This window comes from Gopherus flavomarginatus, chromosome 5 (genome assembly GCF_025201925.1).
Source record: "Gopherus flavomarginatus isolate rGopFla2 chromosome 5, rGopFla2.mat.asm, whole genome shotgun sequence".
Taxonomy (NCBI): Eukaryota; Metazoa; Chordata; order Testudines; family Testudinidae; genus Gopherus; species Gopherus flavomarginatus.
In genome coordinates, this window is record NC_066621.1 from 33,194,472 (window position 1) to 33,220,528 (window position 26,057).

General features: G+C 49.8%; 2 protein-coding genes across 2 annotated transcripts in view; one reads left to right on the top strand and one right to left on the bottom strand.

Moving 5' to 3' along the window:
• LOC127052588 (zinc finger protein 560-like) overlaps positions 1-26,057 on the bottom strand; it is a 374,863-nt gene that overhangs the window by 47,491 nt on the left and 301,315 nt on the right. The gene's annotated exons all lie outside the window — the stretch shown is intronic.
• Positions 17,589-23,568, top strand: LOC127052636 (zinc finger protein 560-like). The gene is made up of 3 exons (XM_050956516.1): positions 17,589-17,707; positions 19,538-19,620; positions 21,899-23,568. The coding sequence occupies exons 1-3, from the start codon at positions 17,602-17,604 to the stop codon at positions 22,064-22,066; spliced, it is 357 nt and encodes a 118-aa protein (XP_050812473.1). The 5' UTR covers positions 17,589-17,601; the 3' UTR covers positions 22,067-23,568.

A 26,057-nucleotide genomic window follows, 5' to 3' on the forward strand; every position in this document is an offset into this window, starting at 1 on the left:
CGTTACCGTGCGTGGCCACATGGTGTCACTGTTCCTCCATACGGGAAATGCTCTGTGCATTACCCAGTGTGGCCACACGGTGTCACTGTTGCTCCATGCGGGAAATGCTCTGTGCATTACTGTGATGGAGTAGGGACTGTCTGTGTGGGGGATGGGAGAGCAGGGGGTGACTTTAGGACTAGACACGTGCTCAGCCTGTAACCTGAGCTAGGAGGGGGGAGTGGTCAGCACCTTTGCCCGCGAAGCTGGACACAGGAAATGGCCAGCTGGAGGGAGTTGGGTTAGTTCAGTTTCGGTTTTGGTCTGGGTGGTTGGAATTCAGGGATTCCCAAACTGGGAACTAAGTTTCCTGAACCCCTAGAAGGACTTGATTGTGGGGTCCTGCTTGTGCCTCCAAGCTCTGCTGTATCCTTCGCTCCTGTGTCCAATAAACCATCTGTTTTACTGGCAGGCTGAGAGTCACTGTGAGTCCCAGGAAGAGGGGTGCAGGACCGGACTCCCCCACACTCCGTGACAGACCCTAAGCCCCTCCGAGACCCCTGCAGCCTGGACATAGGTATCTGTGCCTCCCACCAAACACCTAAGACACTCAGACATCCCTCCAGCCTGAACTTAGGTATCTGTGCCCCCCACAAACCCCCTAAGCCCCCGAGGGACCTATACAGCCAGAACATTGGTATCTGTACCCCATAGAGACTCCATAAGCCCCTTGCGACACTCCAGTGTGCACGTAGGTATATGTGCCCCTCAGAAACCCTCTAAGCCCCCAGGAACCCCTACAGCCTGGACATAGGTATTTGCACTCCCACAACCCCCCTAACCCCCCGCTACCGGGACATCTACAATCTGGATGTAGATATCTGTGCCCCTCACGAAACCTCTAACCCCCCCTGGGAACGATACAGCCTGGACATACGTATCTGTGCCCACTCGAACCCCTAAAACCCACTGGTACCCCTACAGCCTGGACATCATAGGTGTCTTTGGCCCCCACAAATCCCCTAAGATTCCCAAGATGCCTCCAGCCTGGACGTAGGTATCTTTGCCACCCACTAACCCCCTAAGCCCCCCTGGTAACCCTACAGCCTGGATGTAGGAATATGTGCCCCCCACGAACCCTCTAAGCCCCCATGGGACTCCTAGAGCGAGCATGGAGATTGGTATCTGTGTCCCCCCCAAACTCTCTAAGCACCCCAGGGACCGCTATGGCCTGGACATAGGTATCTGTGCACCCCAAGGCCCCTAAGATCCCCCAGACCTCTGCAGCCTGGCTGTAGGTGTGACGGTGCTGCCCGTGGGAGCCAGCTCAGCTCACTCAATCAGAGTGAATTGCAAACAAAACAGGGCAGACAAATCCCAAACGCTGCTGGTTATTTCAATACTTAGATTTACCAAGCCAGCACAAAACAGCTTCTGTAGTACCTCACTGGTTACTTAGAAGTTTAAACCACGCAGTTCCCTTAAAGTACCCAGCCTCAGGCCTCCGTCCAGACACACCTGTTCGATATGATGATGATTCCTGAAAATCTTACTTCATCATGTTAAAGAAAAGATTCTTCTGATCCCAAAGGATCAGCCACATAACCAGGTTCAATTATAACTTAGATTTTACCTAAAATACATGCTATAACCAATTCTTATTAAGTAAGCTAAAATTTATTAGAAAAGAAAAGAGAGAGAGTGAGTATTGGTTAAAAGATTAATAGACATATAGACTTGAATTCAATTTTTGAGGTTCAGATAGAAAGTAGAGATGAGCTTGTAGTTGCCAAAAGTCTCTTTAGAAATAGTCCATAGGTTATAATCCAATGTCCATATTCAGGGTGGCTCCAATCAATGACTGGGGATCTCAATCCTTGTGGCTTAAGGTTTCCCCCTCTTGAAACCCAAAGCAGATCTGAGATGAAGAAGGATCGTGTCCCAGGTTCTTAAACATTTCCAGCAGCCTTTCGGCCTGAGAAAACAATAGGCTTAACTCTCCTTCCAAGCATCCTGGCAATTAGTACAGAGTAATTTATTCATTAAACAGTTCAGATACAGATTACCACAACCTTCAAAGAGGCACAGACAATAATACTATTTCACTCAAGTATCATCATAAATGTTAATATTCTTTTTTTGCTCTTTGAATTAAAACTATAGCAATAGACAAGACTTGTTTGCCTACATCACAAGACCTGAGCAAACACCTCCCCTTCTACCTCTAACACTGCAGACTTGCATTTCAAAGCTCTGTTCATTTACATATCTTGTTAACCAGTTTTTAAGGTTCACCCACGGGTCAGGTCAGTCGGTGAGGTGAGTTAATTAACTCTTTCTGGCCCTGTCACCTTTCAATGAGATATTAGATTATACTTATCATGTCACAGTCGCGGTGAGTTGACTGCTGCAGCTCCCCGTAGACTCTGCCTGCACCTCTCACCGAGCTGGAGTACAGCAGGCGAGGGGAGAGCACTCAATGTATTGCATCTACTCTAGACGCGATATATCGATCCCCGCTGGATCGATCTCTGCCCACCGATTCGGCAGGTGGTATAGACATACCCCGAGTATCTGGTGATCGGAGCTGGACCCCCGAGGGGGACACATTGAAGGAACTCAGGGGTTAAGGTGCCTCTATTGTCAACTGTCAGGGCTGCTGTGGCTCAGAGGAGGGTGCTTGACTGCCTGGCAGGCTTAGGCGCCGCAAGACTTGGAGGTGGGAGAAGTGAAGCGGCCACGGCGTGCTCGGGATGCTCGTGCTCGGAGCAGGGGTGAGCTCGGGCAAGGCGGGTGCCGCAGGGCAGAGCAGGAGAGTTGCCACAAGAGGGGAGCCACAGGGTGGAGGGAGAAGCTGCCAAGGGTGGGGCGCCTCAGGGCAGGGGTGCGGGGGGGGGGAGGGAGCAAGGTGGAAGTTTCGCCGAGGGCATGGAACTTCCTTGCACCGGCCCTGCCCCACGCCCTGCCTGCAGCCAGCCCTGCACCCCCTGCCCTGCCCTGCCGGCAGTCAGCCTCTGTCTCCAGCCAGCCCTGCACCTTCTGCTTTGCCTGCACAAGCCGCATCCTCCCTACCCTGTCTCCAGCCAACCCCTGATGCACCCCCTACCTGAAGCCAGCCAGCCACTCAGCCCTTGCCCTGACTGAAGCCAGACCCTACCTCCAGCCAACCCCACATCCACTGGTGCCCTGCACTTCCCAGGGCAGTAACCCTGCACATCTGCTTCAATGAGGGGGGCAGGGAGCAGCTTGGACCCACACATGTGCACACCCTAGGGTGACCAGACAGCAAGTGTGAAAAATCGGGACGGCGTGGGGGGGTAATAGGATCCTAGATAAGACCCCAAAATTCGGACTGTCCCTATAAAATTGGGACATCTGGTCACCACAGCACACCCCCAGGACTCCTGAGTTCCATTGCTGGGTTTCCTATTGGTTCCTCTGCTGGTTGCTTTCCTTTTCCTGGGGCCTTTAGGCAAGTTGCTCCCTACTCTCGGGCTCTGTCCCCAGCAGTTAAATGGGATTTCATACCTTCCCGCTATTGGAAAGTGCTGGGAGAATCTCCCAGCAAAAGCTGCTCTGACAGTGCTAAGCAGCATCTGACCAATCAAGGTCGGAGCTCACTGCCCAGGAGGAGTGCTTGGCTCTGGGGTTTCACTTCAGCCCAGTGTAGAGAGAGAGCCCTAACCATGGAGTTTGGCTCAAGAAGACCAAGTCTCCAATTTGTTAAGGGTGTTTTGAATTTCAATCCTGTGCTCCAAAGTGCTTCGTGTCAGTTGTAAACTTGAGGAGCATGCTCTCCACTCCATTTTCCAAATCATTCATGAAAATATAGAATAGTACCTGACACCGGACTGATCCCTGCCAGACCCACTAGGTTCACCCTCCCCGTTGGCAGCTAAACATGGAGAAGGGCTCCTGGAATCTTGGCTTTCAACCAGCTCTGCACCTACATTACACTAATTGCAGCTGGACTGCATTTCCCTCGTTTGCTTCTGAGAATGTCCTATGGGACTGTGTCAAAAGCCTTAGTAACACCAAGCTAGATCCCATCTATTGTTTACTCACCTCTACCAGGCCCAGAACCCTGCCAAAGAAGGAAAAAGGATTGGTTTGGAATGATTTGTTCTTGACAATTCCACGCTCACGAATCGTAAGAACCAAATCATCCTGTAGGTGCTGCTGACAAACTGAGTGTTTAAGAATGTATTGCAGGATCTCTCCAGCTATGGCAGTCAGGCTAGCTAGTCTGTAAGTCCCAGAGGTCTTTTTGTTCCCCTTTGAAAGATAGGTCTCGTCTTGTTCATGGATGGGAAGATGTTCTTTTTCAGGGGTCTCAGACAAGAACTGGGGCACAATACCTGGTTTGTTAAGGCCACAAAAACGGAGGCAGGAATCTCTTCTCTGCTGTTGGCAAAGAACCACAGGTACCTAAAAGATAGGGACTCACATCTTTGAATGGGCTTTAAAAAGGCAGTGGTTAATAAGTTTGGCCCCGACCATTTCTTCTTTCCACAGACTAGACATTTTAGCAAACTTTAGAATTCCTTGGTGCTAAACCAGTTTGTTTCTCAAAATCATAACAAGTGGGATGAAAGATCTTTGCAAAACTATTTTGTTGCAAAACAAAAGCATCTCCTCTTTGTCAGAGTGTGTTAAATTGTCTCCTCGCACAAAAAGAGAAGACACTTACATCTGAACCATTAGATAAGATGCTTCAATCTGAGCTAAGTCCTTGCTACTATTAACAATTTCAAAATAAAAAAATACAAATAAAATAGACTATTTCAGCTAATCTATTATGTCATAATCTGCTCTGAGTAAACATGATGGGAAACTTCATATTATGCACTACTTCTAGTGACGCTCCCAAATGGATCCGCATCCTTCACCCACCATGAGGTAGGTAAGAACGGATCATTATTATCCCTACTTGAAAGAGGGAGAGGCTAAGGCTGAGAAAGGAGAATTGACTTGTCTTAGGTCACACAGCCCGTCAGAGGCAGTGTTGGGAATAGGACCGAAGAGCCCTGATTTTCAAACAAACCATCGGATCTTGAATTTCAGACATTGAATGACCTGAATACTGTGCTCTCAGATGAGCTCCAGACCAACAACAGTCACAGTAATTATTCAGCAAGTATTTGAGGAGAACTGCAATATTAGAGGGAATCATCAACTGCTCAGAGACAACTAATGCAGAGAAGCAGCAAAATTAATCAAAGATAGAACTGGTTCTGACTTATTTACTTGATCTTAAAAGAGAACAACAAGGACCTGAGTCTCCTCCCTGTCAATAACTCCCTGCTCAACCAATCAGGGTAGAGACTGAGGACGGGAGGCTGAGGGTTCTCACCAGAGAGCCCAAAGGATGGCCCAGGTCACCGGTGGGGATCACTGCCCGAGCACTATTTCAGTCCCACATTTTTGGGTGGACCTTCCATAGTGGGAGTTGCAGAGGACTTCCCTGCAACACACACACACACACCTCCGTCCTGTTGTTGGGAAGGGAACAGGAGAAAGGACAAAAGAAGCAAGAGAAGAAGAGGAGGGAGGGATGGAGGAAGAGGTGAAACAAAAAGGACAAACCCTAATGTCCCCAGCGATTCTAAGGGACACAATCCCAGGTGCGCAATAAAATTCTGCCTTCTTAAGCTCGTGTTTTCCATGCCTAGAATTCACTTGTCACCAAATAGATCAGACTGAACAGGTTTCAAACCTCCAGGAGGCTCTTACCTTCTAAACAGGGACGGCTGTTTTCTAGTAAAATCACTACAAGGGAAGGAGGAAACTCGAAAGAGGTTCCTCCTGGCCCTCACGTCCATGACCCCAAATAATCTCTCAGTCCTCAAAGAGAGACCTGGAGAAGGAAACGTGCTGAAGCAAAGCCACAGAGGTCTCTGAGGTTTCCCTGGCCCCTCGCCCCTGTCCTGCCTGCCTGATGTCAGCATCTCTCTGTGAGGTCACCCCCTCCCCACCACCTTTGACCAATGGTCTGAGGTCCTGCAAAAGGCCTTTGTGATGTCACTGCCACACCCCTCCCTTGCTGGGCTAATGTCCTGCCCCTGGCCAGGCACTTTGGAGGTTTGAGCTACTCCCTGTGGATCACCCCACTCAAGGAGCGTTCGTTCTAGGCAGCAAGCCGGCTAGACAGGAAAACATCAGACGCTGCTCCCAATGCTACACTCAGTTTTTCAGAAATTAGTCGACTTCATGGTCAGAAGACACCATTAGAGCATCTAACCTGCATATCACAGGCCTCCTGTATGACATAACAGCTACTTTGGGGGCAAACACATTCCAGAAAGGCATCTAGTCTTCATTAAATGACATCAGGAGATGGTGAATCCACCACTTTCCTTGGTAGCTTGCTCCTGTGGTGAATCATCCTCGCTGTTGACTATTGTGCCTCAGTTGTAATATGAATTTGTCTCTTTTCACTTTCCAGCCATTGGGTCTTGTTATGCCTTTCTCTGCTCCATTCAAGAGCCCGTAAATACTCAATCTTTTCTCTCCATTAAGGCCCTTCAACATTTCAATGAAATCACCTTTCAATCTTCTTTTGATATGCTAAACAGGTTGAGCTCTTTCAATAGCTCACTGGAAGGCATTTTTCTCCAGCCCTCAGAACATTTGGTGGCTCTTTGCTGCCCTAGCTCCAATTTCACAACATCTTTTTCAAATGAGGATACCAGAACTGGAGGCAGTATAAAGGTTGTATAAAGGTAAAATTAAATAGGTTGCAGAGGAGTTTTTTTAATTTCAGCTTTTGTTGCTAAAAATTTTGTCTCTCTGCGGTGAGAAAAAACACTCCCTGAATGCCAAAATTTGAGCCATGAAAAGCGGCAATATGAACAGCGCATCATAGGTGGAGCTGTGCTCCCGGTGACAAAGCTCCTGCCCCTCATTGGAGGTAGTTTGGCTTTGTTGCTAGGGAATCTCTCTCTCAGCCATAAGGACGGCCACACAGCGCACCTTACAATGGCATGTTTAGAGTGGCACAGCTGCACCGTGGTAAGGTGCGCGGTATAGACACAGCCTCAGAGCTGGGGAAAGCCGACAGACGCTGAGGAGCACAGGGTTCAGACAGAGACATCCGTTAGGAGAGGAACTATTCACAGGGATTCTCTATAGCCTAGTAAGGTGGAGAGGATGGAAGATGATAATGTATAGGTAGGTTCTGATGAGAAACAGTGAAATGAAAGAGTCTCCCTCAACTACATCATGTAATAGCAGACAGCTAAAATGGGACACATTTTAGAAGTGCTTAAATACAAACGCTAAACGTCTAAGTACTAAGACTGGTGAATTTGAGTGCCTGGTATTGAGTGACGATATTGATAGAATAGGCATCACAGAAACCCTTGCACCCCCTCCTGCACCCACATGGGGAGACTGACCTGTGTGCATGGAGCAGCTGGCATTGCTGCCCCCCACTCCTCCCTGGAACGCTGCTCATCTGGGCACCCCTAGGGGCTGTGGGATGTGGGGGCAAGAAGTGAGATCATCCGAGTTCCCTGCATCCAGGTCACTTTCCTCAGCCGGGCTGCATAGCGGGAGGGCAGAGAGCAGCAGCTTCTGATGCTCCCCTCACAGCACAGCCCAAGTGTGAAAAGTGACCAGGATGCATGGAGAACATAGGGTTGCTCCTTATTCCCCTCAAACCTCTATGGACCCATGGAGGAGCATTGGGGCAGGGGAGAGCAGTGAGCAACTTTGCACTGCCACACAGTGCCCTTTGACCCCTAGAGCCCTGGGCGGCTATCGGGGGGCACCACCCCTAAGGCCGGCCAGGCTACCCAGAACGAGCAGCAGAAAACACAGAGACTGGCCACACACTGAGCAGTGGTAGCCTGGCGGCTCGTAATGGAGGCTCATGGGGGAAGGGTGTCATAACATTTTTTCCCAGATTTGGACCTTAGCGTCCAAAATATGGGTGTTAGCATGAAAACCTCCAAGCTTAGTTACCAGCTTGGACCTGGTAAAGCTGCCACCAGCCAGGGATTTATACAGTGCCTGGCTCACTGTGGTCTCCCCAAAACGTTCCCCAGGGGACCCCCAGACTCAAATGCCTTGAGTCTCACAACAAAGGGGAATAAACCATTTCCCTTCCCCCTCCTCTCCTCCAGGTGTTCCCTCCCTGGGTTCCTGGAGAGATATACAGAAGCAAGCTCCGTGAATCTAAACAGAGGGACTCCTCCCTCCCTGTTTCCAGTCCTGGAAATAGAAGTATCAAGATAGCTAATCTCTCTTCCCCCTTACCCAGAGGGTATGCAAAGTCAGGCTAGTATATCTAACACAACGAGATTTTCCCCCTGACTTCTTCCTCCCACCAATTCCCTGGTGAGCTGCAGACTCAATTCCCTGGAGTCCCCACTAAAGAAAAAATCCAACAGGTCTTAAAAAGAAAGCTTTATATAAAAAGAAAGAAATGGACACAAAAATGGTCTCTCTGTATTAAGGTGACAAATACAGGGTTATTTGCTTAAAAGAAAAAAATGAATAAACAGCCTTATCCAAAAAGAATACAATTTAAACATTCCAGCAACTACACACATGTCAATAAAAAAAAAAACAATGTAAACTTATTGTCTTCTTATCTTTGTACTTAAAACTTGGAAACAGAAGATTAGAAAGGCAGGAGATAGAAAAATCACTCTCATAGCCGAGACGCCACAGACACAAGACAAAGAACAAAGAACTCACACACAAACTTCCCTCCACCCAGATTTGAAAAAGTCTTTTTTCCTGATTGGTCCTCTGCTCAGGTGTTTTAGGTTACTGGTGTTACCCCTTTATAGGTAAAAGAACATTAACACTTAGCTATCTGTTTATGACAAGGGGGCTCAGCCTCCTCAAACCTTGCACTGCCAAGGGGACAGTGGGGCCCATGATCAGGGGCCCTGGCCAAGTTAGGTCCCCCTGGAAAAGTCTCCCCTATGTCAGCCCCAGGGCTGCAGGAGCTTCCACTCCCTGCTACAACCCGGGGGCTGCAGCAGGGGCACAGAGCTTCTCTGGTCTCAGAGCCACAGCGGGGCATGGGTAAAGGAGTGATAGGGTGGGGCTGGTGGGGGAAGGAGTGGAACAGAATTGACAGTGGATGGGGCCATGGGTGGAAGGGGGTAGAGCCACAGACAGAAGGTAGGGGCATGGTTCTGGTGCTGGGGCCCCCACACTTGTTCTCCCTTTCCCGGGGGTTTGGCATCACTAGCCCCGGCTTAGCGAGTAGGGTTCAGTGGTCCCCATAATGTGGGTGCGACTCCTAGGGGGACACAGGGGAACATTCATGGGGGCACCTCAGGACCTGAGCCAGCCCACATAGAGGGCAGGGAGGGAGCACCGCTCTGCCACAGCTCTTCCCCAACCCCACCCTCAGCCTGAGACTCTGGCTCCCAGCCCGGCGTCGACCCCTTTACCCCTGTCCGCACCCCTCTCCCCAGCAAGCAACTGCCCCACTCCTCCCAGCCCCGGTTCTTGACCGTGGCTTCCGAGGGGCCACAGCCATGGCTAAGAGGGCACAATGTGAAATGTTTGGGGACCACTTTTTTAGGGTGACGTCCTCAATCACTTCTCTGTAGTCCAATAAAAGCTATTCCTCACTCACCTACCCCTCCATCAGGACGGACTGGGTATGTTCTGCTGCCCTTCACTCATACAGGAAGGAGAATAACATTTCATTCCACTCAATCCTAAAGTCATTTGTAACCCAAGACCATCCCAAACTGGTCATTTTGGGGAAGCGGCCCCATCATGCTGCATAGCTAGGCAGAGTAGGTGTGTCTATGCAAACACGGTCTGTTCCTGAAGTCTTTCCCCAGCTCCTCACTAGGTGAGAGAGGGGAGCTCATTCAGACCCTGCTTACGCTTAGTATTTAAAAACTCCTTAGTGTCCCTATCTCTGCCGGACTTAGAATTCTCCTCCTGTCCGTTTTTTGACAGATCAGATGAGGTAACCGAGTGTTTAAGGTGATGGACTGCTACCCCATTATGCTCTGCCTGCATGGGTTCAAATCCCGTTCTCATCAGAGACATTTAGTCTTCACCCTCCTTTATAGACAACCATCTCCCCCTTTGGTACAATAACAGAGCAAACAATGTTGCTTGTGTTACCCAAAATTGGGTCAGTTAGTAAGCTTAGAGAGGACTAATAATGCCCCTCCCCCCCAGAGTTTGGCAGAAAGCAGCACATTTATTAGCTTGATAGCTAAGCTCAAAAGAAGGGATGAGGGAGGGTGTCACACTCATATTCACGCTCCCAGGACAGGCCTGGCAGTGGAGATGTCAGGATCCTTTAAGGTAAGTGTCCCACAGCGCAGAGATAGACGGTGCAATGAAGATCAGTCTCCCTGAGGTGCAATAGAATGTAACACAGCGAACCACTGGCCAGATGGGCCGGGTGAAGGGCATTCACTGGAGGTACAAAGGAGAGTGGGAAAGCCACTTCACAGGCATTCCAAGAGGGAAAGGACACAAGCTGGGGGAGTTTAACAGACCTTTTGAGCATACAGGTTATACAGAGCATACAGATCACTGCTGCTCCTACAACATGATAAGTTCTCAAGCAGCATGTTTCTTACTTTGCCCATCTGTCAATTCTGATGATTATTGATGGAAATATTTTGCCATTGGGTTGTGTGTTTACACAGAAATTGACATTTACCAACAAATACACAATTCTTCCAAGCCTGCCTAGTCTGCAGTTGATGGGTTTAGAGGGACACATTTACTCTTCCAGGTCCCCATTCCAGGCCTGTGCTCTCCAGGTTGTCAACTTCCCGCACTGCTGGGATCCTTCCCTCATCTCCCCTCAAACCACTGCCCCACACCCACTTCTGGGGTCCCCTCCCTACACTGTCTAACTCCACTGCTGGCAGGATCCCTTCCTGTTCCTTTCATTTCCTGCCTCCACTCTGGGCAAAAGCTCTACACTCTTCCCACACCAGAAGTTGAACCCAGGCCACCTAGTTGAAAACCAGGAATCCTGACCACTAGACCATATGGGACTATTGTTGCATCTGACGAAGTGGGTATTCACCCACGACAGCTCATGCTCCAATACGTCTGTTAGTCTATAAGGTGCCACCGGATTCTTGGCTGCTATTATTACTACAACTCAGGCCTTGGCTACACTGGAGAGTTACAGTGCAGGTGGTGGCTTTACAGCGCTGTAACTTACTCCCCCGTCCACACTGGCAAGGCACATACAGCGCTGTATCTCCCTGGCTACAGTGCTGCATGTGCTCCACCTCGACGAGAGGAATAAAGAGAACAGAGCTGGTGATGCAGCGCTGGGGTGCCAGTGTAAACAGTGATTAATCTTACTACGCTGTCACTGACCTCCGGAACCTTCCCATAATGCTTTAAGTAGAGATAACGCTCTTTGTTTTGGTGTGATGCCTCTGTTTGTTTTGTTGTGAGCTCAAGGCTCCCGGAGCTGCTTATCTAAAAACCAAACACAGTTACTGTTTGCAGTGAATGAGCAGAGGCAGGGGGATCCCTTTGGAACACCCACAGCTGGTGTTTGCTTGAGGAGAGAAGCAGCCGGGTGGGCACGGGGGGAGGTCTGTTTTAGATCAGCGGATTATCTTGTCTGTGAGGAAAAAACAAAGGCGGCTATTTGCATTTAGTGAATGAGAGAGGGGTGGGGGAGGAGGCTTGAACTTGCCAGGCAGGAAGCTGACAGTGTCAGCTCCAAAAATCCACTCGCTCTGTCTCCCACACGCTCCGTGTCACACTCCACCCCACCCTCCTCTTTTGAAAAGCATATTGCAGCCACTTGAATGCTGGGATAGCTGCCCATAATGCACCACTCCCAACAGCGCTGCAAATGTGGCCATGACAGAGTGCTGGTAGCTGTCAGTGTGTCCACACTACAGCGCTTTCCCTAAACAGCTGTAGGAAGACAGCTTTAACTCCCAGCGCTGGACAGCTGCAAGTGTAGCCAAACCTCTCTAAGCCGACCCCTTATGAGAACAGCAGGGACTAGCATGACTAGATGTCCCGATTTTTGGGTCTTTTTCTTATATAGGTGCCTATTAACCCCACCCCCATCCCAATTTCTCACATTTGCTGTCGGATCACCCTAGCAGGGGTTGCACACAGGGCTGCATTAACCTTCAGGTGCTGAGGTTTCCTTCTCTCCATTCCCAGAGCCTGTGATCAGGAAACAGACATCAGGGCTCCCAGGTGCTGCACAGACCATGACTGAGATCAGACCCCATATTATGCAAGGTGCTGTACAAACCCTGGCCAACACTGAGACACCCAGGAGGTTCCCCTCAATTTCCCTGAGCCTCTGCTGCCCAACTTCTTCTGAATCCCTCTGGTTCACCTCCCCTCACAAAAAACCCACCTTTCCAAACAGTCCTTCTTTCCTTGCCCCCTGATTCTGGTTTCACACCCTGGGACCATCTTCTCTCTTTTTCTCTCCCCCTCCAGGTGAAGCAGAGATGGAAGCAACTTCAGCCACTGGAGTCAGCCTCAGCAAGTACTGCAGGCGGCCCATGGGGAGTGGGGGTGTTTGCAGACACAAGAAGGGAGCAGGGGGTGCTGGGAAGAAGGCGGCAGGAGAACAAAGCTCAGAGACCCAACATGGGGAAATTCCAGGGGGGCGGGTCTCTGACACATCCCAGGTGTGGGCAGCTCCTGGGGGCGGGGCTCTGGCTCAGCTCGGGGGCGGGGCAGCTCCTCGGGGCGGGGCTCCAGCACAGAGCAAGGGAGGAGCAGCTCCTGGGGGCGGGGCTCTGGCACAGCCCGGGGGCGGGGAAGCTCCTGGGGGCGGGGCTCTGGCACATTGTGACACGGAGCCCGGGCTGAACAGCTGCTTCCTGGTTCTCCACGTGCTGCCAGCAGCGCTGGAGCTGCCCGAGCTGGAGCGGAGACGCTGTTCTCAGCTGCAGCCAGGATCTGCCCCCGGCACCGCTCGGATCCAGGTGGGGACAGAGACTGGGGCCCGGGGGTTCCCCTTGGTGTGGCTGGCGGGGGCGGGAGGGGAGAAGACGGAGCTGCAGGCGGGGGAAGGGCGGTGGGACATTTTGACCCGGAGCCCCCGGGGAATGAGAGGCGCTGGGGGGCAGGAAAGTGACTCTGCCCCAGGGAGCCTGGGAGAAGCCTTGAAGGCGCCTCGGCCCCAGTGGAGCTGCAGGAGGATCCGCCCGCCCGCCCCGCTGGGATGGGGGGGGCCGGGGCCCGGCCGTCGTGTGGGGGGGAGGGGCGGACCCCGGGCCAGGCGGGGGGGGGGCGGTGTATTAAATCACTCCCCATAGCAATGTGCTACTCCCGGGCACTGCGCATGCCCAGTAACAGCCGCTGAAGCCGCTGCCCTTCCCCCTGCCCGGACCAGCCTGTAAGTTCCGCCGGGCGCTGGGGGCGGGGCTGGAGCGGGGCGGGGGAAGTAACAGGGAGCGTGGGGGGGCAGGGCGCAGAGCAGGAAATTGATGGGCGTGGGGGGTCAGGCAGCTGGAGGCAGGGTTCGTGGGGGGCTAAAGGGCACAATCCGGGCTGGGGGGAGGAGCAGGAGTTGAGCTCAGGGGGAGGCGCTGGCAGAGCCCCCCCCTTTGGTGTGAGGGCGGAGGTGTCGAGGGGGGAGGAGAAGCCGGAGTTGCACGGGGAGGAGGTCACTGGGGTGTGGGGGGTAGATCTGTCTCTGTGCAGCCACGACATTCCCGGGGTGGAAGGGAGGTGAGTTAACTGGATGCTGTCCCTGTTTTTGCCACTTCCTCCCACACACACATTCTCTCAAGATTTCCCCTTTTCTCTCTCATTATCACACGTGGCTATAAAATCCAGGGAGATTCTCCTCCCCCCTCCCTCAATGATCAGCTCTCCTAATTGCCTCTGATTTTCCCTTTTCTCTCCATACTTCTCAAATGTCAATTTAAAATCTCTCCGATGGGGGGTGGATTTTCCCACCCATTTTATCTGCAGCGATTTGTCCTTGTTTGGGTGGGAAATTGTTGCCCTGGGTCATTCCCCAGAACATGGCTCCCACTGGAGTGGGATGGGATGAGGTTCCCGTTCTCTGCCAGGGCAGGGAAGGGAAGGGAGGAGCACATCCCCCATGGAGACTGCCCAGACCCCATTTCCCAATTCCCCTGCGGCCCCCTTCCATTGTCCAGGGAGCCTTCCAGCTCCCCCCTGCCCTTAAATCAGCTCCTCAAAGGGCTCTGAGCTGCTCACGTGAATGGTTGCCCCGTGGCCGGGGGGGACCATCACATTCTGTTTATGTATTGGACAGTCATATAAAATCCAGTCCAACAGTCCCCCTTTTCCACTAGTTATTTAATAGCAACATCAAATCCCCTCCGATCTTGGTGGTTTTCTCTCATGTTATCAAATGTTGTTTGTGACAGGGTTCTCTCTGCGTGTCTCAAAGATTGATATAAAATACCCCAAACATTTGCCCCACTTCTCTCTAGTTGTTTTATTTCTAATTGAATATGATGGGTTGTTTCCCAATGTGCTAAGATGCAGCCGCCTCTGGGGTGGATCCATGGTGGCCATTATTTGCTAGTGACAGCCCGTGGATCTTTCTTGCCCTCCAGGTCTTCCATTCTCCTGTTAAAGAAGCACTCCCCAGGCTCCCTCTGCCTGTGTGACTGGCCAGCAGGAGGTGATGTTAACTTTCTAGCCACTTCTCACACTCTGTGAGGTAACACTTGCAGGGGCAGGGAAGGTGTCTGTGTTGGGAGATTGCAGCTGAAGGGGCATTGTGGTAGGGGGAGGCCTCTGGGTGGCTGGGCAGGGGGTACCCTAGTCAGGTTGGTGGGTTGTGGAGGTTTGGGGTTTTCGGGGGTGGTGGTTCTGATGTGCCCATCCCTGAGGCTATGGGTCCTGGAGGTGGGTATCGCTGGGGGCCTGGTGGCTGCAGAACAGTGGGGGTGGGTGTCTCTTGGGGAGGCGGGACAGAGGGTTAGAGGGAGCCTGGTTCTGTGCCAGGGGCTCTGTCTGTGCTTCCCCCGCTGGTTCCTGGTTTTGTTGCCATGCCCAGTGCACAGAGCTGGGGGAGGGGATCCCTGGCACTAGGTGAGGGGCATGCCAGGGAAGCAGAGTGATGGGTCGCACTGTAAAGCATCAGGGGGTCACACTGGGCAGAGGAGGGGGTCCCAGGCAAATGTCAGGGTAGATCGTTCTGGAGGGTGGGGAAGTTCCTAGGCAGGCAGTGAGGGACTGAGTTCCCAGTGGGGGGTGGGGTCCCTTGAGGGGGTCCCTGGCTGCTGGGGGCTCTTGGTGGGGGGAACCCTTTGGGATTCCCAACCTGGCAATCATGGTGTGGTGGGGGTTCTGTGGCGGGTGGGGCTTTGTGGGGTATCTGGGGTCCCTGGCCAGGGACTCTGGGGGGCTGCGTCCCAGGGAATATCTGATGGGATCCTGGCTGGGGGGTGTCTGGGGCCCCTGGCTGGGGGGTCTGGGCTCTGGGTACTAGGGGGTGTCTGGGGGCTGCTGCTAACCATGATCCTTCTCTCTGGTCAACTTGTACCAGAGTCCTGGCTCCTAGTCACCAGGTCACCAAGTCCATTCCCCAGTCACGTGCCCTGTCACTGTGATAACTTTCTGTCCACTTAGCAAACACTGTTAGTGTGAAATCACAGAATTTACTTTTTCTCCTCTTTTGAAAACTGCAGGAACTTTCGGTTCCGTTTGGAAAATTTTTGCCCCCAGTCCTTGTCCTAGATCTGCGGGGGTGAGGGAGGTGGGAAGGGAGTCAGCACTGCCACACGATGGTCTTTTCCACAGCGTTCTGAACTCATTCTTTCTGAAATCCGGTGTCATTGAGACCGTTGTTAATCCAGAGTCACTGTATGGAAAGACAAGGAGTGATTCCAGATGGACAGTGGGTCAAATGAGATCAGCCATTCTCCCTGTGAGGAGGGGCTCCCATTAGCTGCTCTCCCCAGAGAGCTAAAGGAGGGAAGCTGCTGAAACACTCTGTCCCTCTCTGCTCAGGATATTGGGGTTCAGCTTCCTGGGTCAGATGCTGCAGCCTCCATTGTGATCTGGGAGACCAGGCTTGGCAGCTGCTGCTCCCCCAGTGGGGCTCTGTGCTGGGAAGTGACCTTAATTAAAGCTTCTTCTCTGCCCGGCCCAGGGGATGACTTTCTGCAGCTGGTCCTAGCCCCCTAGGGCAGTCCTGGACCCTGTTACTACTAAATTCTGAGCCAGAGTCTCCAGGTAACTGAAAGACCTCAGGGAATGTCCTAGGGTCTGGCAAGAAAGTGACTCTGCACAAACAACACCACCTCATTTCTCCTCCCATTAGCGGTTGCCAGGAGGAAATCCAGCCATGGGAGAGCAAAGCCCCCAGGAATGGGACTGTCCCAGCCAGAGGGGCAGGGAGAGAGGACAGGGGAAGGAGAGACTGAAAGGGGCAGTGGGAGAAATGAATGTGGGGGAGAGATTTCCAGCTCTCTAGTCCACCCAGACACATGTATTGCTGCATCCTGGGGCAGAACCACTTTCCAGTGAACAAAACAAGGATCAGACAGAGCAAAAGCCAGTTCCTGACTCCATATTCCCCCTGCTGGGGTGTGGCTGCCGTGGGGTCAGTGTCTGAGGGAATCCCCCACAGTGACTCCTTTGGTTCTGCTCTTTTCTAGCCTTGTGTTCAGAGAAGGGGTGAGGGGAGAGAGAAGGGAGGTTAAAAATGTGTCTGTGGACTTAGCCTGGCAGGAGGGGCCAGGTCTAAATTGTAATAAACAGATTGAGCATTTCCCAGCATGACAGAATCTAGGGTGGTCTGTCTGCAGGGAAAGGGCCTGGGGGAATTGTGATGTGAAATTAACTAAAACCGGTTCTGAAACGCCCACAACTGCCCTTCTCCCCCAGACAGGCTGCAGAATGTTTTGCTCCAGCTCATCCCAGCCTGGCGTGGGACAGGGAAGAGAAATGGCTGCAGTGGAGTCAGTCCAGGTAGAGATTATCGGGGGGGTTGCTGGTGGGTTCCTGCTGGAGGAAAGGGAGAGCAAATACACCAGAGGTGGGAAGGTTTGCAGAGTCTGGTTTGGAGGTTGGAGCGGGGCAGGAAATTCACAGCGTGGGGAAAGGAGGAGGCCAGGGTGTGGCAGACCTGCTGGGAGTTATTTACTAAGTGGCCTAGATTCTAGGAACAGACCCAGGAGGTTTGGAGGTGGAAATGCCCTAATTTGTGAAGAGAGAAAATAACCCACCTACATGGAGCTAGTCAAACTGACCAGACTCCTAGTGCTGGAGCCTGACCTCATTAACCATCAGCTGCTGTGAGATATAAAGGGGACACCCATGAGTCAGGCTTATTGGAGCTGCCTCTCCCTTCATATCCCGCTCCTCACAATGAGGAGGGTGTTGGGCATCCTACCAGCGAGCTCTCCCTGGACCCTGCTAGGGGCTCCATCTCCTGTATCAGTCAGTGGCTAGTAGGGGGGGTGATGGATATGCTGGGAGAGATAAGGGGCTCTCTCTTCATCCCCTCACCCTGGCATTTGCTGGATACTCTGAGCCAGGTCGAGGTGGGACTCTCCTGACTATGATCCACCCAGAGCTTCCATTTGATTCACTCTTCTCTGCCACAAATAGTGGGGCTGTGAGTGGGGCAGCAAGTCCTTAGTGTTGGACTCTTACTCTTTCAGGGGGCTGGTGACCTTCAAGGAGATGGCTATGTATTTCACCAGGGAAGAGTGGGCTCTGCTGGACCCCACTCAGAGAGCCCTCTACTGGGATGTCATGCAGGAGAACTATGAGACTGTGACCTCGCTGGGTAAGGGTTCCTGTCCCTTCTGTTCTTGGAAGGGGAAATGAAGAGTGAAGGTTCACGCCACCCCCCACAATGCCATCTGTACCCTGTCCTGTTTCAGCATCACCCCAATAGGCCAGTGACACACATAATACCAGAGACCCTCCTCTGCTGCAGAACACTTTGGGAACAGAGCACAGGAGCCGTATTGCACAGTGTCAAATATCTCCTGTTTGCTCAAGTGAAACTGGGGGTTAGGTCTCGCATAACTGTCCCATACCCCTAATCATTTTTGTTGCCCTTTTCTGAACCTTTTCCAATTCCAATATAATCTATTTTTGAGATGGGGTGACATGTGCATGCAGTATTCAAGATGTGGGTGTATCATGGATTTATTTGCTGTTTTTACAAATATGATCTATGAGATATTCTGTCATATCTATCACTTTCTTAATTATTTCCTACATTGTTCACTTTTTTTTCACTGCTGCTGCACATTGAGTGGATGTTTTCAGAGAACTATCCACAGTGACTCCAAGATCCATCTCTTTGAGTGGAAACAACTAATTTAGACCCCATCATTTTGTATGTATAGTTGGGATTGTGTTTTCCAATGGGCTGCACTATGTGCTATCCTGTCATCTAGTACTGCTGAGATCCTGGATTCAGTAATATCCCTGCCCTTCCTGTTCCCTTTCTCCACCGAACCCCGCCAGCCCATGCTTCCTGTTCCCAGCTTCCCCAGGATTCTCGCACTGTCTCTGAACCTCTCTGTCAGCAAGAAGCAGTGCCAGGGACACTTGCCCTCTGTCTGGAGTCTTCGATTTCTGGGACATGGATTTACTTTCTCTGTGTTGTAAGTGGCTCTGTCATAATGAGTGTCTGTGATGTTACCCAGAGTACAATCTGGACTGTTAAATAGCTGTCCCCTCAGTCCTCCAGCATGGGGTGCCTTTTCCACTGTTTTCCCGCGAGAACAGCCCCTCTTGGCAATTAAACACACAGTCTCCAGCATGTAACTCACTCCAGCTACACAGTATTGAGTGCTGCTAGACAGCCCACTCATGAATTACACCTCAGGAGGGAAAACCAGCAATTCTCAAGTGCCCAACTTTCCCCCAGAAATGTGCATCTTGCACTGTCCAGCACGCTACTGAACGACCCAAGCTCATATGAAGTCTGTCATTTCATCAGCGGAAAATGACATGCACCAGCTTGTTATCCCCAAACAGAGGTTTCCAACACACTTCAATCCACACATACTGGTTAGATGAACAATAAACCAAGATTTGTTAACTACCAAAAACTAAAACTAGGCCCAGTCCATGAAAGGGGCACTCCCAGGAGAGACTGTATAAAGGCTGGAACATGAAACACCTTTTGTAAACCTGAGACAGCTGCCTTGGGGACAATGACAGGAGAATTCCCCCAAAGTGACTCCTTTGTTTCTGCTCTTCTATGGCCTCCGATTGTTCCTTCCAACGTGGAGTACTTTGCACTTGTCTCTACTGAATTTGATCCTATTTACTTCAGATCATTTCTCCCGTTTGTCCAGATCATTTTGAATTTTAATCCAATCCTCCAAAGCACTTACAACCCCTCCCAGCTTGGTGTTGTCCGCAAACTTGATACGTGTAAGAGAGAGACTGTTACTGGGAGGGTTTCCCCATGTGTCAGAGGGTTACACCCTGGTGGGAGGGGGCTAGGCCTGTACTGGAATAAGGTCACTCTGTGCTTCACAGTGTGCTAGAACCTAGAATGTGCATTAGCAGGGGAAAAGCTGGGGGAATCGGCTTTGGGAATGGACAAAAGCCTAGTCTGAATTCTCACACCTTGCCCTTTTCACCCCGGCAGGCCAGAGAATAACATCCATGTTTCGCTGCAGATCATCTCGTCCTCCCAGGGGCAAGGAAATGGCTGCAATGGAGCTGGCTCAGGTAAGAGATTATCAGGGTGGCGGGCTCTGCTTGGAGGTTGAGGAGCAGTAAATGCATAAGAGGGTGGGAATTGCTAGAGGTGGTGGGAAGCAGGAAATATCTCGGGTGGAGAAAGGGAGGGGACAGCATGTGACAAACCTGCTGAGACTTGTGTAGTGTAGGGCGTGATGGGTTGTCACCCCCAGGAGGCAGTTTGTGGAGCTTCTGGGAACTGCTGTGTCCTCTAACCCTCACGCTGGGCTGGCCCTTCTCACACTGCTTTGCTGGAGATTTCGCCAGCCTCTCCAGGGCCTGTTATCACCCAACACAACAGCAGGTGGCGCCATGCAGCCAACTAAGCTACCTGAGTGCGTTACCTAAGCCACTCAAGGACAGATAGAAGACAAGAGCCAATTTCCCACTCCCCCAACCTTGCACACTTGCTGTAGTATAAATCCAGAATGATACCATCTTATAGTGCACAGGGATCTCTATAATGCAAGCTCATTAATGTAGTTCCCCTCCCCTCGATATGGGACAGATGTGCACAACAAGCTGAGATTTTCCCCAGACACTTTCACTCAAAATACGCTGGTTAAGATAAAGCATCAAACAAGTTTATTAACTGCAGAAAGATAGATTAAGTGATTATAAGTGATAACAAACAGATCAAAGCAGATTATTTAGCAAATAACCAAAACTCAGACTAAGCCTAACATACTAGATGGATAGAATTTGAATTAGCAATTTCTCACCCTGACTGATGGTACAAGCAGTCCCCCAAGTTTCCATACACAAGCTAGAAATCTCTTGATCCTGGGAGCAGCACTTCCCCCACATCCGTTTTTGTTTCTCAGGTGTTTCCAGAAGTTCTCTTGTGTGGAGAATGAGGCCAAGAGATGATGTCCACACCCCACCTTATGTAGCTTTTTCCATATGGTGGGAACCTTTTGTTCCAAACTCAGTTCCTAGTCCAGTTTGTGGAAAAATACAGGTACTAAAATGGAGTTTAGTGTCATGTGGTCTGGTCACAGGCCCTGCTGAGTCATAGTAGCCATGACTCATAGGCTGGCTGAAACATTCACAGGAAGGCTAAGCTCTTCCACAGTCCATTGTCTTTGTTGAGCCATCAGCACTGTCTGGCTTCTTCATTGTTGTACCTGAAAGGCTCATTGTGGGTGTTACCAGAGTAAGCACATTTGAAATACAGATACAGAGTCAATATCCATAACTTCAGATACGAACATGATATGTGCACACAAATAGGATAATCATATTCAGCAAATCAGAACTTTTCCAGTGACACCACACATGATGCATCTTCTACAAAATAGATCATAATTATGTCCTAATCATATTATAATCATACCACTATGATGAATATGGGGGTGTAGTGTCAGATAGGTCCTAATTTCAAGGCACAGGAGTTGGGAATGGAACTTCCCCTCTTTGTGGAACAGGAAATAACCCTCCAGCCAGGGCTGGGACAACTTCCCAGACTCTCAGTGATGGAGCCTGAATCTACTGACATTTCATTAATTACCACCAACCCCAATCTTTGTGGCAACTGTTAAACTTTATCAGTGATGATTTTGTACTCTCTTCTAAGTCATGGATAAGAATGTTAAATAGCACAGGGCCAAGAACCAATCCCTGCAGGAACCTGCTAGAAAGAAATCCACTCGATCATGGTTCCCCATTTACTATCAGAGTTTTTAATCTATTTAATGTATGCCGTGTTTATTTTGTATCATTCTAGTTTTTTTTAGTAAAAATATTGTGCTAATCAAGTCATGTCCCTTACGGAAGTTTAGGTATATTACATCAATACTATTAGCTGCAACCAAACTTTTGATCTCATCCAATAAGGATATCCCGTTAGTTTGATAGGCTCTATTTTCTCTAAACCTTTGTTAATGGGCACTACAATTCTGACCTTCTAACTTCTATTCTTTATGATTGACTTCCCCTTTCTTCCATATATTTTATTTGGAGAGTGCTTGGATTCCTACCAGGGAGCCACTATCAGGGTCCAGAGACAGCCCCATCTCCTATATTAAGCTCTGGCTAGTAGCTATGTGATAAATGTGAAGACCCTGCTTCTGTCTGTCAGATGGGAGACACAAAGGTTCTCTCTTTTCTACCCTCTGATGCCTCCTGGCTGCTGTAAGCAAGGTGGGGTGGGACTCTGTTAACATGTGCCTCCCGGAGCTTCCATTTCCCTGGTGCTGCTGTTCCGTGAATAGTGGGGTTGTGAGTGGGTCAGCAGGTACTGAGTATTGGACTCCTGCTCTTTCAGGGGCCGGTGACCTTCGAGGAGGTGGCTGTGTATTTCTCCAGGGAAGAGGGGACTCTGCTGGACCCCACTCAGAGAGCCCTCTACAGAGATGTCATGCAGGGGAACTATGAGACGATGGTCTTGCTGGGTAAGGATTCCTGTCCCTTCTGTTCTTGGAAGGGGAAATGAAGAGTGAAGGTTCATGCCACCCCCACAATGCCATCTGTACCCTGTCCTGTTTCAGCATCACCCCAATAGGCCAGTAACATACATACTACCAGAGACCCTCCTCTGCTGCAGAACACTTTGGGAACAGAGCACAGGAGCAGCATCACACAATGTCAAATATCTCCTCTTTACTCAAGTAAAACTGGGGTTAGGTCCAGCATAATGAACAGAAGCTTCCTACCCCCAGCCTTCTCTCAAACCCTGAGCCTTCTCTACCCAAACCAGAATGTGCTTGGGGTGTAACAAGCAGGCGGCTGGAGTCAGAGCTGCCAGTCCAGGGTTACTTATCATACAGACACTCAGTGCGTCCTTGAACGCTGGCTGGGAGTATCCAGACAGGGGAGCTCCAGCAGCAGAACACTGAATCTCACCCAGGATTACAGATGACACAACTCCTCGCTGATCTGGATTGCACCCCAGCATGTGAAAATGGCCTAGGTTGGTAGTGACATTTCTTGAGACATGGAGAGTCTTGCTCCCATATCACCAGGTGTAATAAAAATAACAGGAAAGGCCAAATATGGAAAACTGATTGTTCAGCTTGCTTTTGACCTGCATCATATTTTGCAATATATTCCAAATAAGGAAATTAACGTGCAACGTATGTGTCATTGTTTGTGGTTTTAAGCTGTAAAAGGCTTGTGTGATTTTTAGCTCGGGAACAGTATTCCAATAGCTGTCGCCCCCTGCGTGCTTGTAACCAAGAAAAGAGCCTCAGGCTGAGCTGATTCAAATATTAATCCTGTGGTCGTTTTCCACAACAGCCTCAATAGGTCCCTGTGATGGAATGTAAGGCTACATCTAGACTACCCACCGTATCGGCGGGTTAAAATCGATTGCTCGGGGATCGATATATGGCGTCTCATCTAGACGCCATATATCGATCCCCGAGCGCGCTTATATCGATTCCGGAACAACACCAACCCCAACGGAGTTGCTGATTTGACAGGGGAGCCGCGGACATCGATCCCGCGCGGTGAGGATGGGTGAGTAATCCGATCTTAGATATTCGACTTCAGTTACGTTATTCACGTAGCTGAATTTGCGTATCTAAGATCGATTTCCCCCCGTAGTGTAGACCAGCCCTTAATGTCTTCACACCTTCCCCCTGCAGGAGAATGGCTGTTTGACCAGCTGTTTGCCTTGCTGTCTCTGAGGAACTGGTCTGTGGGTGTTCCCCAGAACTGTAACTTTTTCAGTAATATCATACTGTAAAATCTCACAATTTTACATACAGTGTTACTACACATTTTAACAGGAGGATAATATTCAGTAGGTTATGCGTTTTCTAATGATACCTCACAAGCCATACTGGGTACAAAATTGATCATAATTTTCTAGAAGAGTGAACACAGGGGTACAGATTGACACAGTGTCTGTGTGTGTGTTCCCAGCAGATATGTGGGTATTTCAATCCCTCATAAGCACAATGTTTGGCATCTTCAAGGACCTGGGGAACTGGTCCTGGGAATTCACTAGTTTAGCAAGTGTGAGACTGCATGAAATTGTGAGACACTTTGGTATTAATAATAAAATAATATAATCTGATAAAATTGCAATGAATCATGCTAGGTATGCCATGTAAAGTGTCAGTGAAAATGTTATGATTTGCCAAGTATGATAATTTTGTTTCTATGTTTCTATCACCTTTGTATTGTGAGTTACAGATATGTAAGGTATATCTGTATTTCCAGACTTGTGCAGTTTTTCTGGGTGACACCCCCAGACATATTGGCATCAACATTGCCTAGCATGTTTGATGGCCCATTGAGGGTCATCAGCTGTACAATGAACCTATGGACCAAGGGGATACACCTATTGAGTCAGCAAGACATGCCGGGGTTTGCCTGTGTAATGAAACCTCCAAAGCTTTTCCATGCCATGTGCTGTGAAGCTTGTGTTTGGGACACAGGAAGTACAAGCCACATGGCAAAAGGAATATAAAGCGCAGCTGCATCATCTCCATCTTGTCTTCAATCCCCCTTCCTACCTCTGGAGCAACTTCTCTACAAACTGAACCCTGGAACAAAGGACTGAATGACCCATCCAAGCTGTGGATGCGTTCCAGACAGACTTTCAAGCCAGCAACTCACCAATACTGCTAAGAACCTGATATATCCATTTTGGAATGTATCTGACTGCTTTTCCATTTAAATTCTTTCTGTCTTTCTTTCTTTTAAACCTTTAGTTTAGATGCTAAAGAATTGTCTGGAAGGATGGAATTTAACTTCATTCTTTCATTTGTTCTTTCTTCTAAACATTTAGTTTAACTGCTAAAGGATTGGCTGGCAGCATGGTATTTTGGATGAGATCCAAACCTGGGTAATGTGGCTAACCTTCTACCCACCCACTTCCTGGATCCAATTAGGATCACTCTCCTGCTGCCCTCTGGCCATGCTGTATCACAGTGAGCAGAGTTTTTAAATAACCTCTCACTGTACGGGACCTAGTTGCTGATTAGGAGTCAGAGAACTGTCATGCAATAAAGGGGGCCGTGTGATTTCTTTTTTCAGAGTCTCGTTAACCAGTGTGTGGGATCAGAAGCACAGTTTGTGACTGGTCAGTGAGTTTAACTTCAGTGTTAACCACCAGTATGGGGAGCATCTGCTCTCCCTTTTTCAGCCTGCTCTGACCTTGGCATTTTCAGTGAGGACTGCCCCAGGCACACTAGGTCACACTAAGCACTGAAGATAAATTAACAGAATGTTTTTGATGATCAAGTTGTATGAAATCAACTGAACTCCTTTGTTTTCTTTCATCTGAGCGGAGTTTCTGGTTTTCCAACGTGATATGATCTCCCAGCTGGAACAAGGGGAAGAGCCATGGGTCCCAGAGCTCCAGGGTTCAGAGGAAAGAGAGATCCTGAGATCTCCCCGCACAGATGAGGAAACATTAAACCAACTCAGAATCTGTAAGTGCCTGAAGGAAACATCTAGGATGCCCTACAAAGCTCTTGGGAAGTCTCTCAGTTCATTATTGTCCATAGCAGGGGTCGCATCCGCAGGGTAAATATAGCTCAAGGCTTCCTATAGATGCTAGCAGACACCGGGCAGTAGCTTTCTCCCTCCCCCTGTGAAGTTGGATGGGATGTGAAGGCTGAATTGATCCCCTCCTCTCTCCTGTTGGGGGGAGCTGAGTTCCTGATTTTTATTTGTCCTCTCTCCAGCACTTGTTTTGGTTTGGCCTTCCCCTTTCCATCCCTGTTTGAGGTTTCTGTCTCTATCACAGCAGGTGATGCAATGACGTGTGAGGTTCAGCACAGACCAGAAAAAGAGCAGGGAAACCAGCCAGGGGAGAAAATGGATAAATTTATTTCCTGTCAGGGAACTCAGAAGGGCCTTAAGGAAACCAGAATACAGCAGGAAATCTGCAGGGAAAAGCAAAAAAAATACATGTGCTGAGTGTGGGAAAAACTTCACTTACAGATCAGGCCTTTCTCAACATCAGAGAATCCACACAGGGGAGAGGCCCTGTGAATGCAATGAGTGCGGGAAAACTTTCAGTCGCAGCTCGCACCTTATTGGGCATCAGAGAATCCACACAGGGAAGAGATCCTATGAATGCACTGAGTGCGGGAAAACTTTCAGTCGCAGCTCACACCTTATTCGGCATCAGAGAATCCACACACAGGAGGGGTCCTATGAATGCAGTGAGTGCGGGAAAACCTTCAATCGCAGCTCTCACCTTATTCAGCATCAGAGAATCCACACGAGCAAGAAGCCCCGCGAATGCCGTCAGCAGGCCTGCACAACTCGTAAAGTGGTGATGTAGAGAAATCTCTGTATTAACTATCTCTATAAATCTTTATAACGTTGCATTGTGTTATTTTGTATTAAGTATCTTTATCTTTATGACATTGCATCCGGCATGATGTTATTTTGTAATTCATATGACTTGGCATTGTGCCTCTCTATTTTCATACAACTTTGTATTAGATCCCTATATAGAAAAT